This window comes from Geotrypetes seraphini, chromosome 7, assembly GCF_902459505.1.
Source record: "Geotrypetes seraphini chromosome 7, aGeoSer1.1, whole genome shotgun sequence".
NCBI classification, from domain to species: Eukaryota; Metazoa; Chordata; class Amphibia; order Gymnophiona; family Dermophiidae; genus Geotrypetes; species Geotrypetes seraphini.
The window spans coordinates 67,299,532-67,318,874 of record NC_047090.1 but is presented as its reverse complement, the minus strand read 5'-3'; the positions used below and the strand labels follow the sequence as shown (position 1 = coordinate 67,318,874).

The window sequence follows — 19,343 nt, the reverse complement described above, 5'->3', positions numbered from 1 at the left end:
ATTACTGGGGTAGTTTTATATGCTTTATATGTTTGCAGTGCTTATCGGGTGACTTTAGGTGGGTTTTTGTGACTTAGACCATGTTTTACATGGTCTAAGTCAAAACATCCAAGTTCCATCGATCGTGGGCTGTATAACTATACATGCTGTACGACTAAGTCTAAGCCGGCCCACGTCCCGCCCAACTCCCACCTTCGACACTCCTCCCGAAACGCCCCGTTTAGCTTTGGTTTTTCAGTTGCACTATGTAGGCCTAGGTCGTCTAGAAATACATCCAAAACCCGGTTTTATTATCGGCACTTGGACGTATTTGGAAAATGTTCATCCAAGTGCCGACTTAGGCCAGTTTTTGGACATTTTTCTCTTTCGATTATGAGCCCCTTAGTATTTGATAGGCGTTCAATCAAATTTTTTAATAAACCTGGCAAACTCACAGAAAAAGAAACAAAACTGAACAGTCATTTTATATATATACCGTGTTTCCACGAAAATAAGACACTGTCTTATTTTAATTTTGTGCCCAAGAAAGGCACTAGGTTTTATTTTTGGGGATGTATTATTTTTTTCATGTACATTGATCATCTCTCCCTTCCTCTCCTCCATCCTAATTCTTCCCATTTCCTTTATCTCCCCCACATGTGCTGCATCTTTCCTCCCCTCTCACCCATCTCCTTGTGCAGTATCTTTGCAGCAGAACCCTTGCAGCTTCTATCCCTCCCTTCCTCCCATCCCCCTGTGTAGCATCTTTCTATCCTCCCGCTGTGCACCCCCTCGCTCCCTACCCCCGCCGACCCATCTTTCCCTCCCATCTGAACTGCGAGACCGAAATAAATATCTTTATAACAAACCAGCAGCAATCTAGACAGGCTGCTTCGTGGCCTTCTATCGCTCGGCCGTTCCTCTGCGCATCATTGACATCACCGGCAGTGTGGCAGAGAAATGCCCGGGCGATAGAAAGCCGCAAAGCAGCCTGTCTAGATTGCTGCCGGTTTGTTATAAGGTATTTATTTGTCTTGCGGTTTGGATGTGGGGGAGGGGGGGTGCTGCTGCTGCTGCCAGCGACTATGGCTTATTTTTGGGAGTAAGGCTTATATTAAGACCTACCTGAAAATCATGCTGGGGCTTATTTTCAGGGAAACGCAGTACATTCCAATATGTCAACATTTGCTTATTTTTAATCTGAAGAAGAAAGTATAACCCTGTGGGCAGGGTTTGAGGCGCCTGGGCCAATCAGGCCCTAAGGCTCGCAATTCGATGGATGGCGGGCCTGTTGGATGGACAGGCTTGGGACCCGTCCTTCTGTCCAACTTATTTCCAGGTATGGTGGGGGGTGTCACAAGATCGGTGGGGGGTGTCGCAGGTCGGTGGGTGGGGGGGGCCGATCGAGGGTGAGGGGGGTGATCGTGTGAGGGGGTGTGCCGAGGACAGGAGGGCCTGGGATCCCTCCTGCCCATATCTTAGTGGGGGTGGGGGTTGCCTGGGGAGGAGGGGTTGGACTCCCTTCTATCTGGATCGTTGTCGGCCGGTGTGGAGGTCGCCGGGCCAGGAGGGCTTGGGCTTCTTCCTGGCCTGATCGCTGTCGGGCACTGGGGGGTCACCGGGCCAGGAGGGCTTGGGCTCCCTCCTGGCCCGATTGTTGCTGGAGTGGGGGGGGGGGGATTCTGTAACTGGTGTTCTTTTTGACAGACACCGGTTACAGAATCCAGCTTTTAGGCGAAGAACTGGCCCCTCCTTTGCCTAAAAGCCCTTGTTTTGGACGTTTGGGACTTAGGCTTTTTTAAGGTTGATTATATGGTGTAAGTTTAGATGTAAAGGTGGTCTGGGCATTTAAACAGCTGAACGTAGAGGCAGGCCATTATTTAAAAAACAAAAACAAAAAAAACCTCCTTTTGGACATTTTTTTATAATGGACATTTTCCCTGCTTCTACTTTCAACGTTTAGGGCCTTATGCCAAAAGGGGACTTAAATGTGTTTTTTATTATGCACCTCCACACGTTTGTCTTAAAATTTTAGGGTTTTTAAAATTATTTTTTATGTTGGTTATATGTCTGTCTTAAAGCTTAGTTTACCCCAACTTAAGTATATTTTTATTCTAAGCCACTTTGATATTTGAAAAGGCGAGATAACAAAATTTTAATAACTTGAATTTCTGGAGGTGTTTACGGAATCCTACCAAATCAAAGATGTTGCAATAATCTAAGATACTTAATACTAATGAATGGACTAGGACGGGGGTCGGCAACCCGCGGCTCCAGAGCCGCATGCGGCTCTTTTCCACCTTTGCTGCGGCTCCGGTAGTGTGTCACGCAGGCATGCAACTTACAAGTCCGGCGTCGCAGCGGGAAATAGCCATGCTGAGCAGTGAGCTCAGCACTACACAGATGAAAGCCTTGCTTGCTGATTGGTCCAGCGGCCCCGCCCCGCCGTGCCGCCGGACCAATCAGCAAGCAAGGCTTTCATCTGTGTAGTGCTGAGCTCACTGCTCAGCATGGCTATTTCCCGCCGCGACAGACTTGTAAGTTGCATGCCTGAAAAAGAAATCATCCTGGCCGGGGTCGGTGTCATGCTCCGGAGATCTACAGCCTTCCTATCTCCCTCTCCCTTCTACCTGCTTCCGGCCACATCCCCTGCTCCGCGGCTCTCTTCGGCAACTCAGCAGCAGCAATCGACACAAGCTTCTGACGTCGGGGCCTACCCTCTGCGAGTCCCGCTTGTTTCAACTTCCTTTTTCCACAAAGGCAGGACTCGTAGAGGGAAGGCCTCGATGTCGGCAGCTTGTCTTGATCACCGCTGCTGACGAGTTGCTGAAGAGAGACACGGAGCAGGGGGGTGTTGCCAGGTGCAGGTAGAAGGGAGAGGGCCAGATGCAGGACTCGTGGGTGAGGGAGCAGAAGAGAGAGAGAAAGAGAGAGGGGAGGGAAACAAAAGGAAATATTTCATACTGGGCTGGGCCGGAGTGGAGGGAGGGTGGAAAGATTCTAGCTACAGGGTGCAGTAACAAAGGAAAAGGGGGGGAAAGCTGAAAATGGAGATGGTGACACAAAGAAGAGAAAGGGTAAGCAGGACCTACTGAATAAGGATAGAGATACAGAGGGGACATGAAGAGGAGGTGAAATAGAGACATATAAGTAATGCTGAAAAAGTGTGTGGGGGGGAGATAAAGACATTGAAAGGGCAAATGGTGAACATGGGGTAAAGACAAGGACAGAGACAAATGAAGATTCTGAAAAAGTGGTGAGATAGGGATATAGGTGAGATGGACACAAAGAAGGGTGATGCTGGAAAATAGGTGGAATGGTAATTCTGACAGACACAGAAGGGAAATGCTGGATCAAGGAGAGATGGGGCTCAGGCTGGATGGAATGAGGAGAAATGCCTTGTTGGCCTGGAACTTCCTCTCCTACGTCAGAATTGACGTCAGGGAGCGGAATGCTGGTCAGCGCGACGCTTCTGCAAGGAAAGCTTGGGACAGCGGTGGCTTGGGGGCTATTCCCCGATGGCGGTGGCAGCAAACCGAGTGGCTTGGGGGAGGGCACGGAGAAAGAAAGAAAGGGGGCAGACAGGGAGGCAGAAAGAAGGGGGAACAGAGAGACAGAAAGAAAAAGTTGGGGGAGAGAATGAGGTCTGGAGGAGAGGAAACATACAGGAGGCTGAAAGAAAGGAAGAAAGATTGGATGCACAGTCAGAAGAAGAAAGTGCAACCAGAGACTCATGAAATCACCAAATAGCAAAGGTAGGAAAAATGATTTTATTTTCAATTTAGTGATCCTGTATATAGCATTAAGATAAGAAACAATATATGCAGTGTTAGATTTGTTTTATAATGGTTTTGCGGCTCCAAGTTTTTTTTTCTTTTCGAAAACAGGTCCAAGTGGCTCTTTATGTCTTAAAGGTTGCAGACCCCTGGACTAGGAGGATGAAAGGTTCTTGACTGAAGTATATCATTATTGATCTGAGTTTCCTTAGGGCGGAGAATCCTTTTTGAGTGACTTAGTTGATGTGAGTAGACATGGATAGTTATCGGTCTAGGTGCACTCCAAAGATTCTGATGGTAGGTAAAATAGGATAGGTGTTTCCTCTTAAGGTAATGGAGTGGATTGGGGAGTTGGAAGCTGTGACTAAAAATAATTTAGTTTTCTCTGTGTTTAGTTTGAGCTTGAAGTAGGACGTCCATTTTTCCATTGTGATGTGGATGGTGTCAAGTAAGGGTAATTCAGAGGGTGTCAGATTGGCGATTGGGAGGATGATGGTGATGTCATCTGCATAACTATAATGTGAGATGTTGAGATTGCTGAGCTGTTCTCCTCCTAAGGATGCAAGATTGATGTTGAAGAGTAGGGGTGACAGTGGGGAGCCCTGAGGCAGCACAGCCTCACACAGCACAGCCACACACAGCACAGCCACAATCGTTGTTCCAAGGAGTAGATAATGAGCTTTCAATTTTAACTTAGTAGCTTTGAGATTATAGGAAGCTTTTAAACAAGTTTAAATACATTTCCCATCCAAACTTCTTAGATCTTGAATAATTTTTCAGCGGCTCTGCAGGTGGACAAATTCTGAGTTTTGCTGAAAGCGTCATCAGGAGGGCTGACTGACAAACTCAGGTTTGTGAATGTTGACTTGTAACCCGTTCTGAACTCCCGGGAGGACGGGATAAAAATTGAATGAATTAAATAAATAAAGCAGCATGTTTATCACACAAGTAACACAGGGTGCTTCACACGGAATTGTCCACCTGCAGAGTCACTGAAAAATTATACATCTAAGAAGTTTGACTGGGGTGCTGGTCAAATGTTATTGTCAAATGTTTATGTGGAGGTAAGGGGACTTGGAAGTGTCATGATGGTCCCCAGTAACAACTAGCATCGACTCGCATTCAGTTGGAATGGTACTGAAACACTTCATATGTTTAAAAACATAAGGTTGCACATAGAATTCTAAAATAAAATAATGTTTATTGAAGTATATCCTATACTATAAAAGAATAGAGATTCTGAGTGTATAGGATTTATTGAAATTGGACTCTTATTGTTTGGGAACACCTTAAGGTCATCACATGCTATTGCACCAAAGTCTTACTCCTTTTTCATGCATAGGAGCCAACTTTTCAAAATGATTGAGGTGCCCAAGCTCTGCCCCTGCCCCCATGATACTAATGCCATTTTTCCATTCATTTTTCTTATATATGCACAATATGCTGTAATCTTATTAACACTATATAAAGGTTAACTATAAAATTAAACTACACAGAGCACACTGTATGGCGTTTCTCAATTAGAGGTCTGCATGGGAACAGGGATTGCGGGAATCCCGCGGGACTCCCGCAGGGATCTCCCCCAGGTCTACGGGACTCCCGTGGGGATCCCCCGGTCTATGGGACTTCTGTGGGAGTGCCCTTCCAGGCTCACGGGATTCCCTCGGGGATGGAACTGGGGTTCCCAAGGGCTGGAAAGAGAATTAGTGGAAGATAGACAAAAGCAGAAACTAGGACCAAGATGATGGAAAAACAAAATGTCCCTAAATAAATATATAATGCCCTCTTATTAAATTTAAATCAATTATTTATTAAACACTATTTATTTAAAATTTCACCATATACATAATACACATAACATCTCTATAATAAAACCCTAAGCCGCGCATGCGCACTTCTACTTGCGTGTTCCGTATGTCCGTGGCCTGAAGAAGTGCGCATGCGCGACTACAACTGCCCCACACTCGCGGCCCAGTTTGCATTCCAGTGGCAGCAACTGAGTGGTGGAGAGCAGCCCTGATCCGGCTGTTGACCCTCCACAAACCTCCGGGCTCCAGCGGCAGCAACTGAGTGGTGGCGAGCAGCCCCGCTCCGGCCGTTGACCCTCCACAAACCTCCCGGCTCCAGCGGCGTAGGTAGCAACTGAGTGATGGAGAGCAGCCCCGCTCCGGCCGTTGACCCTCCACAAACCTCCCGGCTCCAGCAGCGTAGGCAGCACTATAAACACGCTGCTTCGCGCCCTTCTACTGCTGATTTTCTCTGCTGCATCTCTGATGACATCATCGGAGACAGACGTGGGAGAGGAAATCGGTAGTAGAAGGCCGCGAAGCAGCGTGTTTAAATTGCTGCCTACGCGGCTGGAGCCAGGAGGTTTATCGGCGGTGGGAGGGTCAGGAGCAGGCCAGATCGAGCAGGACAACGGCAGTAAAAGAAGGGGGAGGGGCCAAATGGAGCAGGGAAGGGTAAGGGAAGAGAAGGGAAAGGGGGGTGGGGGAAAATGCTGCTACTGCTACACAGGGACTTGGAGGGGAAGGAAAATACCACTGCTGCTTCTGCACAGGAAAGGGGGGGGGGATAGGAGGGAAATGCTTTTGCTGCTGCATAGGGATGTGGGATGGAAATGCTGCTGCACAGGAAATGGGGAAAAATGACAGACAGCGGGAGGGAGGGAGACAGAAAGAAAGAAAGACACAAGGGCAGGGAGAGGACAAAGTCAGACAGAGAAAGGGAGCCAGGGAGAGAGAGAGAGTCAGTGGGAGGGAGACAGACATATATTCTAGCACCCGTTAATGTAACGGGCTTAATGACTAGATAATAAAACCCTAAGCGGTGCATGCGCGTTCCATATGTCTGTGGCCGGAAGGAGTGCGCATGTGCGCCTACAACTGCCCCACACTCGCGAAGGGAGAAGATACAGAAACAAAGAAAGACTGACAGACAGTCAGGGAGAGAGACAGTAAGACAGGGAGCCAGGGAAGAGACAGAGACACACAAGGGGACAGAGACAGAAAGAAAGGGGGGCAGGGAGAGAGATAAAAAACAAAGTAAGAAAGAAAGAAAGGCCTCAGCGCCCCATTGTGCTAAAAGTTTACACATCTATTCTAGCACCCGTTAATGTAACGGGCTTAAACACTAGTCATTACATAATACACATAACATCATTACATTCATAAAGTGCTAATTAAAGTGCTATGTATACTTATAAATGGCTGCTATCTCAGACCTGCCATCAGTTTAATTTCTCCTCAGTCTGTTGAAGAGTCTTGTTTCTGTAAAACTAACAGAAAAAATTTTCCCTGCCCAGCTGGCTTTCTCTGCTATGAACATTATGAAAAACATGAAGCACTACTAAATAGAACCTCCCTGATGACGAGCAAATCGAAACTCAGCTTGAGTTGGAGGTGGGAGATCACTGGTAGCAGTGGAAAACAAATTTGGAAGCAGTAAGGCTTCAGGAGAAAAGTTTTAAATGGATGTGGTTCACAAGCACTGAACACTGAGCACTTTATTTTTGAACTGGGACTTGGCTGCACTTAACAAGAAAAGTAATCAGGACAAAAGACATTTCTGAGTAGTAAGACTACAATGGAGTGTGAAAACTGAATCGTTGTGAGTAATTCAAGGCAGGAGAGGGCAGCTGGGGCACCGGCGGGTACAGAAAATCACTTGCGGTATGCTTCCACCGCCTCATCCTGTTACACCAATCAGGAGCTGCTTTGACACACAACTTCCAGTTTCTGCTGGATTGCATTATAGGACAAGCTTCGGGGCAGCCACACATGTGCAACAGGTGAGAGTGGCTGCCACATCAGGGCCCCTCTGAAAGAGAACACTGGTTTGGAAAAGCGCCGTGAAGGTGAGGGGAAGGGAGGGAGATGGCCCGACAAGGGAAAGAGATGCCCAGACAGCAGGGACCAGGGCAGCTGCCCTGTTTGTTCTCCCCTAACACTGGCCCTGGTCATAGCACCACATCAGCAGACTCCTCTGTTTTCGGGATCAAGGCACATGTCTACTAGGCCTACCCTTTCATCTGACCCTGTCCGTACCTCCTTGTTATGGATTTGTTCAGGTATGTTGCTTGGCTTTGGGGCTTAACTGGATATGTTTACTAACTCTCAGGTTAAGGGGGTGGAGAATGTGCTTAGAAAAGTTGTGGATTTCTGCAAATCCCGTATTGCGGGTTGGGATTGATTGAACACCTAGCACAGGGGTAGGGAACTCTGGTCCTCGAGAGCCATATTCCAGTCGGGTTTTCAGGATTTCCCCAATAAATATGCATTGAAAGCAGTGCATGCAAATAGATCTCATGCATATTCATGACCTAGCATATGGAATACTCCAGGGACTAACTATATTCAATTTATGCTGTTTTAATTTGGTTGTTGTATTATATAAATAGTTTCCTCTATCTCTCCAAGTAATTGATCTTTTGACTTTCTCCAAGCCCGTTTTAGTTTTCAACATTCTCTTTTAAGGCTCCTCAATTCTATTGAGTACCATGGCTTTTTGTCACTTTTAGCCAATTTTCTTTCAATTAATGGGGCCATAGAGTCTAATGTGGTTTCCATGGATTTCTTCCATACTATACTGTTTAGGTCAGGGTTTGAATTGTCTGTAGAGTAGATCCCATCCTTTCCCAGAACAACTGGGCATCTAATGTCCCTCAAGATCTAATTGTCTTTCCTTTTGCATTTGGGTTTTTGTGAAATGTTCCACTGTTTAGTGTAAATCTACATAAATAATTGTCTGACCAAACAAGTGGTGACCATTCGCTGAAGGCAGTAGATTTGGTTCATTTGCTCCAACCATATCTAGTGAGTGACCCTTTATGTGCGTGGTGGTTGCTGCAGTAAATTGGAACAAGAAGTTTTCAAGAAACTGCCTATGTTCTTTAACATTCTCATTTAGAATATTTTCCAAAGGTAAATTAAAGTCACCTATCAGCATCATGGATGAATTAGATCAGTGGTTCCCAAACACTGTCCTGGGGGGCCCCCAGCCAGTCGGGTTTTCAAGATATCCCTAATGAATATGCATGAAAGAGATTTGCATTTAATGGAAGCAACAGGTATGCAAATCTCTCTCATGCATATTCATTAGGGATATCTTGAAAACCCGACTGGCTGGGGGTCCTCCAGGACAGGGTTTGGGAACCACTGAATTAGATAATGCAGCTTTAGACAGAGTTTTTGCTGATGAATATTTGTTAATGATTATCTTGTAATTTGTGTTTGTATATAGTTTGTGTTTTTACATTTTTATTATGTATGGAAGTGCACAGTCCATATTTTACTTTTCTGCATTGTGAAATTAGGTTTAGTGTTCAGTTTTTACAGCCCTTTTATATATCCTGCTCAATTTCAAATAGCCATTTTCATATATTTTCCTTTTTAATCTTATGTTTGCCATTTTATCTTAGATTTCACAGGTAGGTATTGTTAAAGCAGTGTCTCTCAAACTGTGTGCCATGGCACAATGGTGTGCCCTGAAGCGATTCCGGGTGTGCCACGAGAGATTCCAGAATTTTACTTTTTTTAAAAAAATTCCCTTTATAAATATACACTAGAATAGATGACATGTATGTCGCATATGCAAGAGTCTGTCAATGTTATGAGCATCTGTGAGTGTAAGGATGCAACTGCCCAGATAAGCATCATTCTTTGATATGATTGTTCCTTGAAAACTAACGGCAAGTTAATTTTAGTTTTACTTTTTTATGCAGTACAGTGGTGCCTCACACAACGAACTTAATCCGTTCCAGGAGCAAGTTTGTTATGTGAAACGTTCGTTGTGTGAAACGCGTTTTCCCATAAGAATACATGTAAAACAAAATAATTCGTTCTGTAGCATAAAATATGCTAAGGTGACATAAAAAAAGATAAATTTTTGGTTACTATTTTTATTTAGATACATCTAAAAACATAATTGTTTTTTAAAACAACACACATTTTTTAAATTTAAAGACAGACTAAGTAGAGTCTAATTTTACAGTGAGAGAGGGCAGAGTCTCAGCGGCAAAAACTGGGACTTAACTGTTCATTTTTTTTTTTTTCTACCATGTTTCCCCAATGATAAGGCAGGGCATCAAATAAGACAGCCCCCCTTTTTAGAAAAAAATGTAAAATAAGGCACCCCCCCCCCCCCGCAAATAAGCCACCCACCGATACCTGCGCTTACCCGAATCGGGTGGTACGGTGGGTGACTCCGTGTGGTCCCTGGCACCCCCGACACGATCGGGGCAAGAGGGAGCTCAAGCCCTCTTGCCCCCCCGACTCCCCGACACGATCGGGGCAAGAGGGAGCTCAAGCCCTCTTGCCCCCCCGACTCCCCGACACGATCGGGGCAAAAGGGAGCCCAAGCCCTCTTGCCACGCAGATTCCCCAACTCCCCGACAATATCGGGCCAGGAGGGAGCCCAAGTCCTCCTGGCCACGGCGACCCCCTAACCCCATCCTGCACTACATTACGGGCAGGAGGGATCCCAGGCCCTCCTGCCCTCGACACAAACCCCCCCTCCCCCCAACGACAGCCCCCCCCAAGAACCTCCGACCGCCCCCCCAGCCGACCCGCGACCCCCCTGGCCGACCCCCACGACACCCCCAACCCCCTTCCCCGTACCTTTCTGTAGTTGGCCGGACAGACGGGAGCCAAACCCGCCTGTCCGGCAGGCAGCCAACGACGGAATGAGGCCGGATTGGCCCATCCGTCCCAAAGCTCCGCCTACTGGTGGGGCCTAAGGCGCCTGGGCCAATCAGAATAGGCCCGGGAGCCTTAGGTCCCTCCTGGGGGCAGGGCCTGAGGCACATGGTCGGGTTGGGCCCATGTGCCTCAGGCCCTGCCCCCAGGAGGGACCTAAGGCTCCCGGGCCTATTCTGATTGGCCCAGGCGCCTTAGGCCCCACCAGTAGGCGGAGCTTTGGGACGGATGGGCCAATCCGGCCTCATTCCGTCGTTGGCTGCCTGCCGGACAGGCGGGTTTGGCTCCCGTCTGTCCGGCCAACTACAGAAAGGTACGGGGAAGGGGGTTGGGGGTGTCGTGGGGGTCGGCCAGGGGGGTCGCGGGTCGGCTGGGGGGGCGGTCGGAGGTTCTTGGGGGGGGGGCGGTCGTTGGGGGGAGGGGGGTTTGCGTCGAGGGCAGGAGGGCCTGGGATCCCTCCTGCCCGTAATGTAGTGCAGGGTGGGGTTAGGGGGTCGCCGTGGCCAGGAGGACTTGGGCTCCCTCCTGGCCCGATATTGTCGGGGAGTTGGGGAATCGGCGGGGCAAGAGGGCTTGGGCTCCTTTTTGCCCCGATCGTGTCGGGGAGTCGGGGGGGCAAGAGGGAGCCAGGCGGAGAGAGGGGCAGTTAAGCGCAGTGCCTGCGCGGAAGGATGCAGCTCGGGCGACTTCGTTGTGTGAAACGAAGTTCGTTGTAGGGAGCAAGACATAAAGTTCGTTGTGCGCAGCGTTCGCTGTGCGAGGCGTTCGTTATGTGAGGCACCACTGTAGTTAACTTGAGCAACAAAGCAATCAAGGCTTTGTCACCGTTTGGATCTTCTTTTTTTTTTTTTTTTGCGAACATAGATTTTCAGCTCTGACAAAAATTAAATCAAAAAAATGAAAAAGACTACAGATGGTGGATGATGAAATGCGTGTTTGTTGCACTCAAAACAAGCTCATCCATCATATTGATTAGCAATTCTATTCTATCCACTTTAGTTTCACCGTTGTTACAATTACCCATACATAGGTTAAAGAACTTTTTACCTCTCATATATAATTTTTTGTTGGTTTTTGCAATTTTATAATTTCAATTATAATGTGCCACGAAAAACATTTGCTCCATTTAATGTGCAGGAGCTAAAAAAAAAGTTTGAGAGAGACTGTGCTAAAGCTTTGCTGACAGGCTTTTAGGTTAGAGAATTTTCAATGTGTGAGGTTTTTTTTTCCTCTTTGTGTTTTGCATTTTGTTTTAAACTAGCAGAGATTTGGGTGGCAAGTGCCTCCCCTTCCCCCAGAACAGCTTGTCACCCACACTTTAACATGGTCTGTCTGTGGCTACTACTAAATACTGATAACTTCTCCCTTCTGCAATTGTGATTGAAGCATGTACTGTCTAAAACAGGGGTGGGCAACAAGGGCCACAATCCAGTTGGGCTTTTAGGATTTCCCCAATGAATATGCATGAGATCTATTTGCATACAATGGGAGGCAGTGCATGCAAATAGATTTCATGCATATTCATTGGGGAAATCCTGAAAACCCGACTGGATTGCAACCCTCGTTGCCCACCCCTGGTCTAAAACATGGGATTCCATATTTACCTAGCTCTGTACAATGGAAACATTTGCTTTTATGCATCTGAACAGCTGGCCATTCTTACAGTACCCCTATCCTCCCCTTGTAAAGAAAATGCAGCATAGAAGCATCTGCAGGAGCTTGCTTCTACATACTCACCCTTGCCAGATAATTTATCTTAATATATAAATGCAGTCCTAATTTTTAATTTTGAATATATATGCAAAATATGTAAATATTAGTTGCAGTTGAAATATTAATGATCAGTTCTACTTTCATGTACTAATTCAACCTTCCCTTTTTGGTAGTGTCCAGGATCCGTACATATATTTTTCTAGGGTCTATTTTTTATTTTATTTTTGTATGTAAAGTGAAACTCTTGTATATTTAACAGGATTTTTTTTTTTGTATTTTGTAATGTGAAAGTCTTGCCTGATAATGCTAACTTGTAAATTTGCTTTCAGGTAACAGCGGTTCTTATGAAGAAGATGGTTATAAGCCTTCATTTTTACAGGATGATGAGCTCAGACACTTAATCCTTAGGGTCAGTAAAGATAGAGAATGGATTAACTCCTATATATTAAAAATTGGCTTTGTCCTATCAAAATATTGTAGTTCCTCCCTCTTCCCTACAGCTATCTTACCCTATTGTAATTTATGTCTGTCTATGTATTGTTGTCCTCCTTTCTTTATATCTTTTATTCCCCCCCTCCCCATTTTAATTGTACACCGCTCTGTATTTTAATGAGTGGTATATCAAAACTTAAACTTGAAACATGAATGGAAAAGTTTTTGTTTTATTGCTGCTCTATCAGGCTATACCTGAAAAAAAATGTTAAGACATTGGTTACATTTTGATTCTTCATAATCCAAGGGGAAAGTGTGTTACAATTAGGCATTTATGGACTAAAGAGTCAGTGGACTGTAAGTTTGTATCAGAGACCATTATAATGACAATGTTTTGTGTCTGTATATGCTATATAGTAAGGCTATAAGAAGATTCAAAATTTTAATCACAATTAATATGTAAGATATTTAAAAAAAAAATACAACACAAACAAAAGAATTCCTGAAATTAAGCATAAACCACTTGTTTATCTGTAGTTTCCTCTGTCTTTCATCTGCTACCTGGTCATCCATTTTTTTCCTCTCTATTCACCTCAGTTCTATCCTGGTCTCTCCTTTCTCTTGCCTCCAGGCCAATGTGTCTCCTTTTCCCCTCCCCCCCCCCCCACCCCACACACACACACTCTCCCCTCATATCCACTATTTCTCTCCTTGCCTCTGTGCATCCAGCTTTCCCGTTCTACTTATTCTCCTCAATGGATCTCTCTCTTCCCTCCACACTGTCAGCATTAAGAACACCAATCACACTACTGGGTCAAATTTAGACAAAAATGTCCCCAAAAGCTTGAACAAATCAGCTAACTAAACAAAGGGACTATAATGAAATATAATTCTTTAAACCGAGAAGGTGCCCAGAACCAACGGATGGTAAGAAAATCACAAAACCGGGGACAAACCCCTGTAAGTGTTTTCAATAGTCTATCATTGCACTATCTTCAATCGGTAGAAAGATTTAAATTGTGTCTGAATAAATATGTTTTAAAGTGTCCATTTCTTTATAAAACGGCAAACTCCAAAAAGTTACGTGCAAAATGTTTGAGAAAACTTAGCTTGAAATAAAGGTGAGGTTGAAAAGAAGTTGTCGCACTCCAGCGGGTCCTGATGTGTTTCGCCAGTGGCTTCTTCAGAGAACCCCCTCATGCTGGCTGTAACACATGAGTAAAACTCCTTCCTAACAAAAGAAAATAAAAAGCGCCATTCAGAATGTAAAACAATAAAGTGCTTCAAACACTCACGACGCTGCCGGTAAACTGTTCGCCCATGATTACTTCACTTCCTGTTAATGTTATTGTAAAGATTGAGAACCTTAAAAAACAAATGGAGGAGTTCAAGACTGATATAATAAAACCAAGATTGGCAAGTTAAAGAGAGATGAGGGCGATTACATCAGGGGTTTTGTGTACCCCTGGATGGATCAGAATAGACACCTTCGCCAATCCAAGAAAGTTACATATGCGCAAACATCAAGCGGCTCAGCGGGGGATGACCAGAGTTCAGGTGATTCTAGCAGTTCAACCGCCTCAGGTTCCATTGTTACATGATCTACAATGGTAAATTTTTAAGAGCCAGCCTCCAGCAGAGGTGGGGGAGCTCAGACCACCAGAGGGAGACGCCCCCTGAAACCATGACAGTGAATAACAATATATTTAATCTTTCACGTAGACCCCCTGTCTTCCATGGAGCTTTCTATATTATCCAAGGGACTTTCTTTCGTGCCTTTTATGAATTATAACCCTCTTGACACCAGGGTCAGCATCTATAAGTTGGTTAGGAAATGCAATTTAACATTATTTTTTCAAAATTATGCTAGTGAAGTGCAAGTTCACCAACGTTTGCATAGACTATCTACCTGGAATCCGCCCGGAAATTTGGATCCCCACTTACAGGTGTTCCAAAATTTGGTAGAACGGGACATAGCGAGTTTGGAGGTCAGGCCGAGTTGTATTAAACGTAATGTGTCCACTAACCAAATGCAATCTATCCATGAACTATCTAAGGACACTAACATTGTGATACGCTTCACCAACAAAGGCGGCGGCATAGTGGTGTTGGACACTGAAGCTTATGTCACTGAGGCTATGAGACAACTGTGTGATACACACTACTATGAGCGGTTGCAAAGTGATCCAACTGGGGAAGTTTCTGAGATCATCTATCAAGTATTATTACAAGCATTAGAAAGCGGGGTTATTACAGACAAGGAATTCTGCTTTTTGTGTCAGGAACATCCAATTATTCCTGTCATATACTTTGTTCCAAAAATTCACAGGAACATAACTGCACCGCCAGGCCGTCCTATTGTATCAGGCATAGGCTCTTTGTTAGAGCCATTGTCTGATTTTATTGATTTCTATTTGAAAGACCAGGTCATTAAAGCTAAGTCTTACATCAAAGACACTACGGATATGCAATGGAGTAACCAATGCAAACTATGCAAAATAGGTGTTATATGCTGTATTTAGAGGCTCATACAATAATTCGGGTGGTGACATTTTTTGCAATTTGTAATGCATGTATCACATATTTGGGTAAACCGAGGTACAGTAAATTGCAATAATCAAACACTGGAATCAGCAGCATAGTAATTACTGTGTGGCGCGGTGGTTGAAGCTACAGCCTCAGCACCCTGGGGTTGTGGGTTCAAATCCCGCGCTGCTCCTTGTGACCCTGGGCAAGTCACTCAGTTCTCCATAGCCCCAGGTACATTAGATAGATTGTGAGCCCGCCGGGACAGATAGGGAAATTGCTTGAGTACCTGATTGTAAAACCGCTTAGAAAACCTTGATAGGCGGTATATAAAAATCTTAATAAAACATAATCTCTATCTCCATAACAAACAATAGGATGTCTTCTGACTGAGCTCACGAAAAGTTACCTACCTGAGAAAAGAGGAGGCGGCAAACCCAGAAGTCGAGGCTACCATACTTCAAACCATTAGAGCCTTTTGGATCTAGATAGACAAAGGAGTGTGAAGAGATATTTAAGAAGATTATCCACTGTTTAACAAATGCTCCAGTGTTGGCTTTCACTGACAAGTTGACTGCCCTACATTCTGCATACAGATGCTAGCCAAGAAGGTTTCTGCATTATTGAACCATGAGTATCCAGAAGGTATGAGGCCTGTTGCTTTTGCTAGCCAAAAATTACCTGAACATGAAAAGTATTCAGCTCACCAATTGTACTGTCTCACCATGGCATTGAAATAGGCTGTAGTAGCAAATTCCATGGCTATTTATATCAGGGTTGTCCAATGTCAGTCTTTGAGGGTTGCAATCCATTTAGGTTTTCAGGATTTCCTGTGAATTTACATGAGATCTGTTTTTATGCACCACTTCCTATGTATGCAAATAGATCTCATGCATATTCATTGGGAAAATACTGAAAACCAGACCTGGTGAGGGCCAAAGTTTGGACACCCCTTATCTATATGGTGCCAAATTCACAATATGCACTGACAACAATCCACTTACATATGTGCTGACAATAGCTAAGCTCAATGCTACTGGTCATAGGTGTTTATATTTATTTATTTATTTATACCCCACCTTTCCCAAGGGGGGGTTACAACAGAGTACATACAGAAACAGAATCACATACAACAAATCGAACATGACTAAAACATAATAGTGATAATGTAAAGCTTCCTAAAATTGCAAAGAGGTTACCAGCACCTCACATCAAAAAACTTGCTGCACTAGCTACATATGACTTCAGTTTGAAATACTGCCCAAGAAAAGTAAACATTGGTGCTGATGCAATATCAAGGAGAACATATTGCAGTAATTCTTCTGTCCCATGAGTGTAAGTACCAGAAGATGGGGTTAGAGCCATATGCCGGCCTACTAGGGAAGATGAAGCAGTTACCTCATTGGGAGTGTCTTCCACCATCCTACATGTGGCTTATACCAATGTCACTAGCCTAAGTGAAGATGGCTTAGCTTCTTTAAGTAAATCTGACCTGCAGAAGAACCAGAGGAATGATCCAGGTTTAGAGCCAGTGTGGAGAGCAAAGAAGTAATTCAATCCTATTGAGTCTATAATGACAAATCACCCTGAAGTACCTCTTCTACTTCATGAATGGAATCGTCTGGTTATGTCAGATGATTGGTTATATTGAACTACCAAAGATGTCGCCGGCTGCCCCAAAAAAACACTTGGTGCTGCCACAGAAATTTTGTGACTCTGCATTAAGAAGTTTATATGATGAGACATTCTTGTACAATCCCCCTTTAGTCCTGGACCAGTGGGTTATACATCCCTTGCCGCCAGGCACTGTAGGAAGCCTCAGATGATTCAAGTCTTAACTCCTCCCTCTAATAGCATACACTAGAGCATGCCCCTTGGACACCAGTCTTGTTTTCTTACAAGCTAGCCTGTGTTTCTTTGGTAGTTTTCAGTATTTTCTTTTGTGGTTTTGCCCTCATGCTGTGGAGGTTTCCTGCAGGGACGTCCTTGCAGCAGGAGATCATAGACAGTTGGAGAACATCTGCTTCTGAGGGGTTCCCTGCTCTAAAGTAAGCCCCTGGACAGCCTGCAGGTCGGGGCTCCAGGTTTGGGAGCTAGGTCACCCCAGGTTCAACCGCTAGTGGGTGTAACGCAGACTGAGTGGTTCTGTGGAGGTGTGATCAGGATCAGAGCCGGACTGTGTACCTCCGTCAGGCCTTTGAGTAATATATTCAAGGGTGACGGAAGTCAACGGCAGTGGTGGTCGGGTCGGTGGGGCAATCAGAAGACTTGAAATCCTGCTTTCCAGTTTCCTGAGGCTTTAGATCTCCCTATATGTTGGTTCCAGCATTGCCTGCAGCTTCTATCATACAGCACATGGAACAGTGAGTAACAAAGTGACAGCCTGTTTTGGTGATTTTGGGGGGGTCTTAAAAAGGAGGTTTTGGGTGATTTCCCTGCATGCCCTAACCCTCCCCACCTCTAAAATCCCCAAATCACCATTCTTTAGCACTCTCCAGACCAGTAGAGGTTAACTTTACGATTGGGTATATATCTAATCATGACCAGCAGGTGGAGACTGAAAACAAAACTTTGGGACAGTATATCCTAGCCCCTCCTCTCTATTTCCCTCAGTCTTCTTTCAGTCTCCAGCAGGTGTTGAGTGATCTGTACCCATCTCCCTTGGTAGGGCTGTTGGAATTTGTTTAGAGGTTTATTGTCCCTGTTTTTAGCCGGACGGAGCTTGGACGGACTCTGTTTGGGGGTTCGTCCGACCTCGGGGGTGTCAAACCCGGCGGGTCACGAGCGGGGTCCCTCCCCCCACTTCCTCCACCTCCCCATATTTTTTTAGAGGAGCCTCAGCAGTAAGCCTTGCCCCCTAAATCAAGCAAGGCATATTGCTTCGAGAGCCTGTGGAGTCTGTTCTGTAAAAAAAAAAAAAAAAAAAAAATCCTGAGGTAGTGCTGGTCTGGAGGGTTGTATCCCTTTAAGAAAACTGTATTTTACTGTATTTTTTCAACTAACCGGCACTTTTTTACAGCTAGGTCGCGTATGGAGCAATGAGCACTTCTAAAGGGAAAAAGTGCTCATTGTGCTCCAGACGCGAGGCACTCGCGGCCGGCCTGTGCAAGCGGTGTTCAGGCCGGTGCGGTGGAGGAGCTCCGTCGGCAGCGGCTGCAGGCGCCCAGAGCTCCCCGCCGATGGTGCCTCGCGAGTCGGCAGGGAACGGTGGAGAAGCCCGGTCTTCTCCGTCCGCCCACGGAGGGATTCCCCGAGCCGCCGACGGTCGGGTTTTAGAGGATTCCCTCTCAGCTGATATTTTGACAGCTGATGCCGGCTTGCCTGTTTTAGCGGCTGAGACTATTCAGGTCTCTCAGCCGCTTCAGGCTGTGGAGGGAGCTGTTTTGGCGGGAAAGACGCCATCTTCTCTGTCTGGCCCCTCCATTTTGTCTTCCACCTCAGGTGACCTTCCCCCTGTTTTGTCTAAGCAGGGGCAGGTTTCTGCTGGGTCCCCTGCTGTGGCAGGGAGTCCCTTGGGACCCTCGGGGGGTTTTTCCCCTGATTTTTTCTTTTCATTATGCAAAGCCTATTTTCAGGCGGCTGGGGGTCCCGGTTGCGCCCAGGGGGTCTCGGGGGGTGGGGTTTCCTCCGCGCTCCCTGCGGCTTTGCCTCTCTCGTCTGACGTGACGTCCCCTCCGCCGCCTCTCTTGTCCAAGCGTCCGCGGGTGTCGTGGGACGAGGATTTGTGGTCGGAGGAACGTGTCGGTATGGAGGAGGACCTGGACCCTTCTGAGGAATTCCAGGACCCTCTGGAGGGGACGGAAGCTGGCGGCGGGTTGTCGGGTTTCCCGTTCTCCAGTGACGAGGCGTCCGTGGTGCGCCTTTTTCAGAGAGATGAGCTGCCTGACCTTATTCAACAGGTTTCTTCGGCTTTGCGTTTTGAGGACGCGCCGCCGGAGACTCCGCGTGTGGGGAACCCTCTGTTACGAGGGATCCGTTCCGTTTCCCGCTCTTTTCCTATGCATCAGGATATTCGGGATATTATTCTTGAGCAGTGGAAAACGCCGGAGACGCCGTTTCGGCTGGCGCGCAGCATGGCTCGCCTGTATCCCATTCCTGAAGGGGATCGGGCTACGTTAGCTTCGCCAGTCGTGGATGCGGTGGTCTCGGCTATTTCCAAGCGGCATACCGTGCCTGTTGAGGGCGGTTCTGCCTTGCGGGACTCTGAGGAGCGCAAATTGGA

At 46.1% G+C, this 19,343-nt stretch overlaps 1 protein-coding gene across 7 annotated transcripts in view; it reads left to right on the top strand.

The window, feature by feature from the left end:
* ARNTL2 (aryl hydrocarbon receptor nuclear translocator like 2) overlaps positions 1-19,343 on the top strand; it is a 126,843-nt gene that overhangs the window by 33,609 nt on the left and 73,891 nt on the right. For all 7 annotated transcript variants that reach the window (XR_004540118.1, XR_004540119.1, XM_033951978.1 and 4 more), the window contains one exon: positions 12,493-12,572. Coding sequence is in view for 5 of the 7 variants with exons in the window: in XM_033951978.1 (XP_033807869.1) it covers positions 12,493-12,572 (80 nt within the window). In the remaining 2 variants the exon portion in view is untranslated. The remainder of the gene's footprint in view (positions 1-12,492; positions 12,573-19,343) is intronic.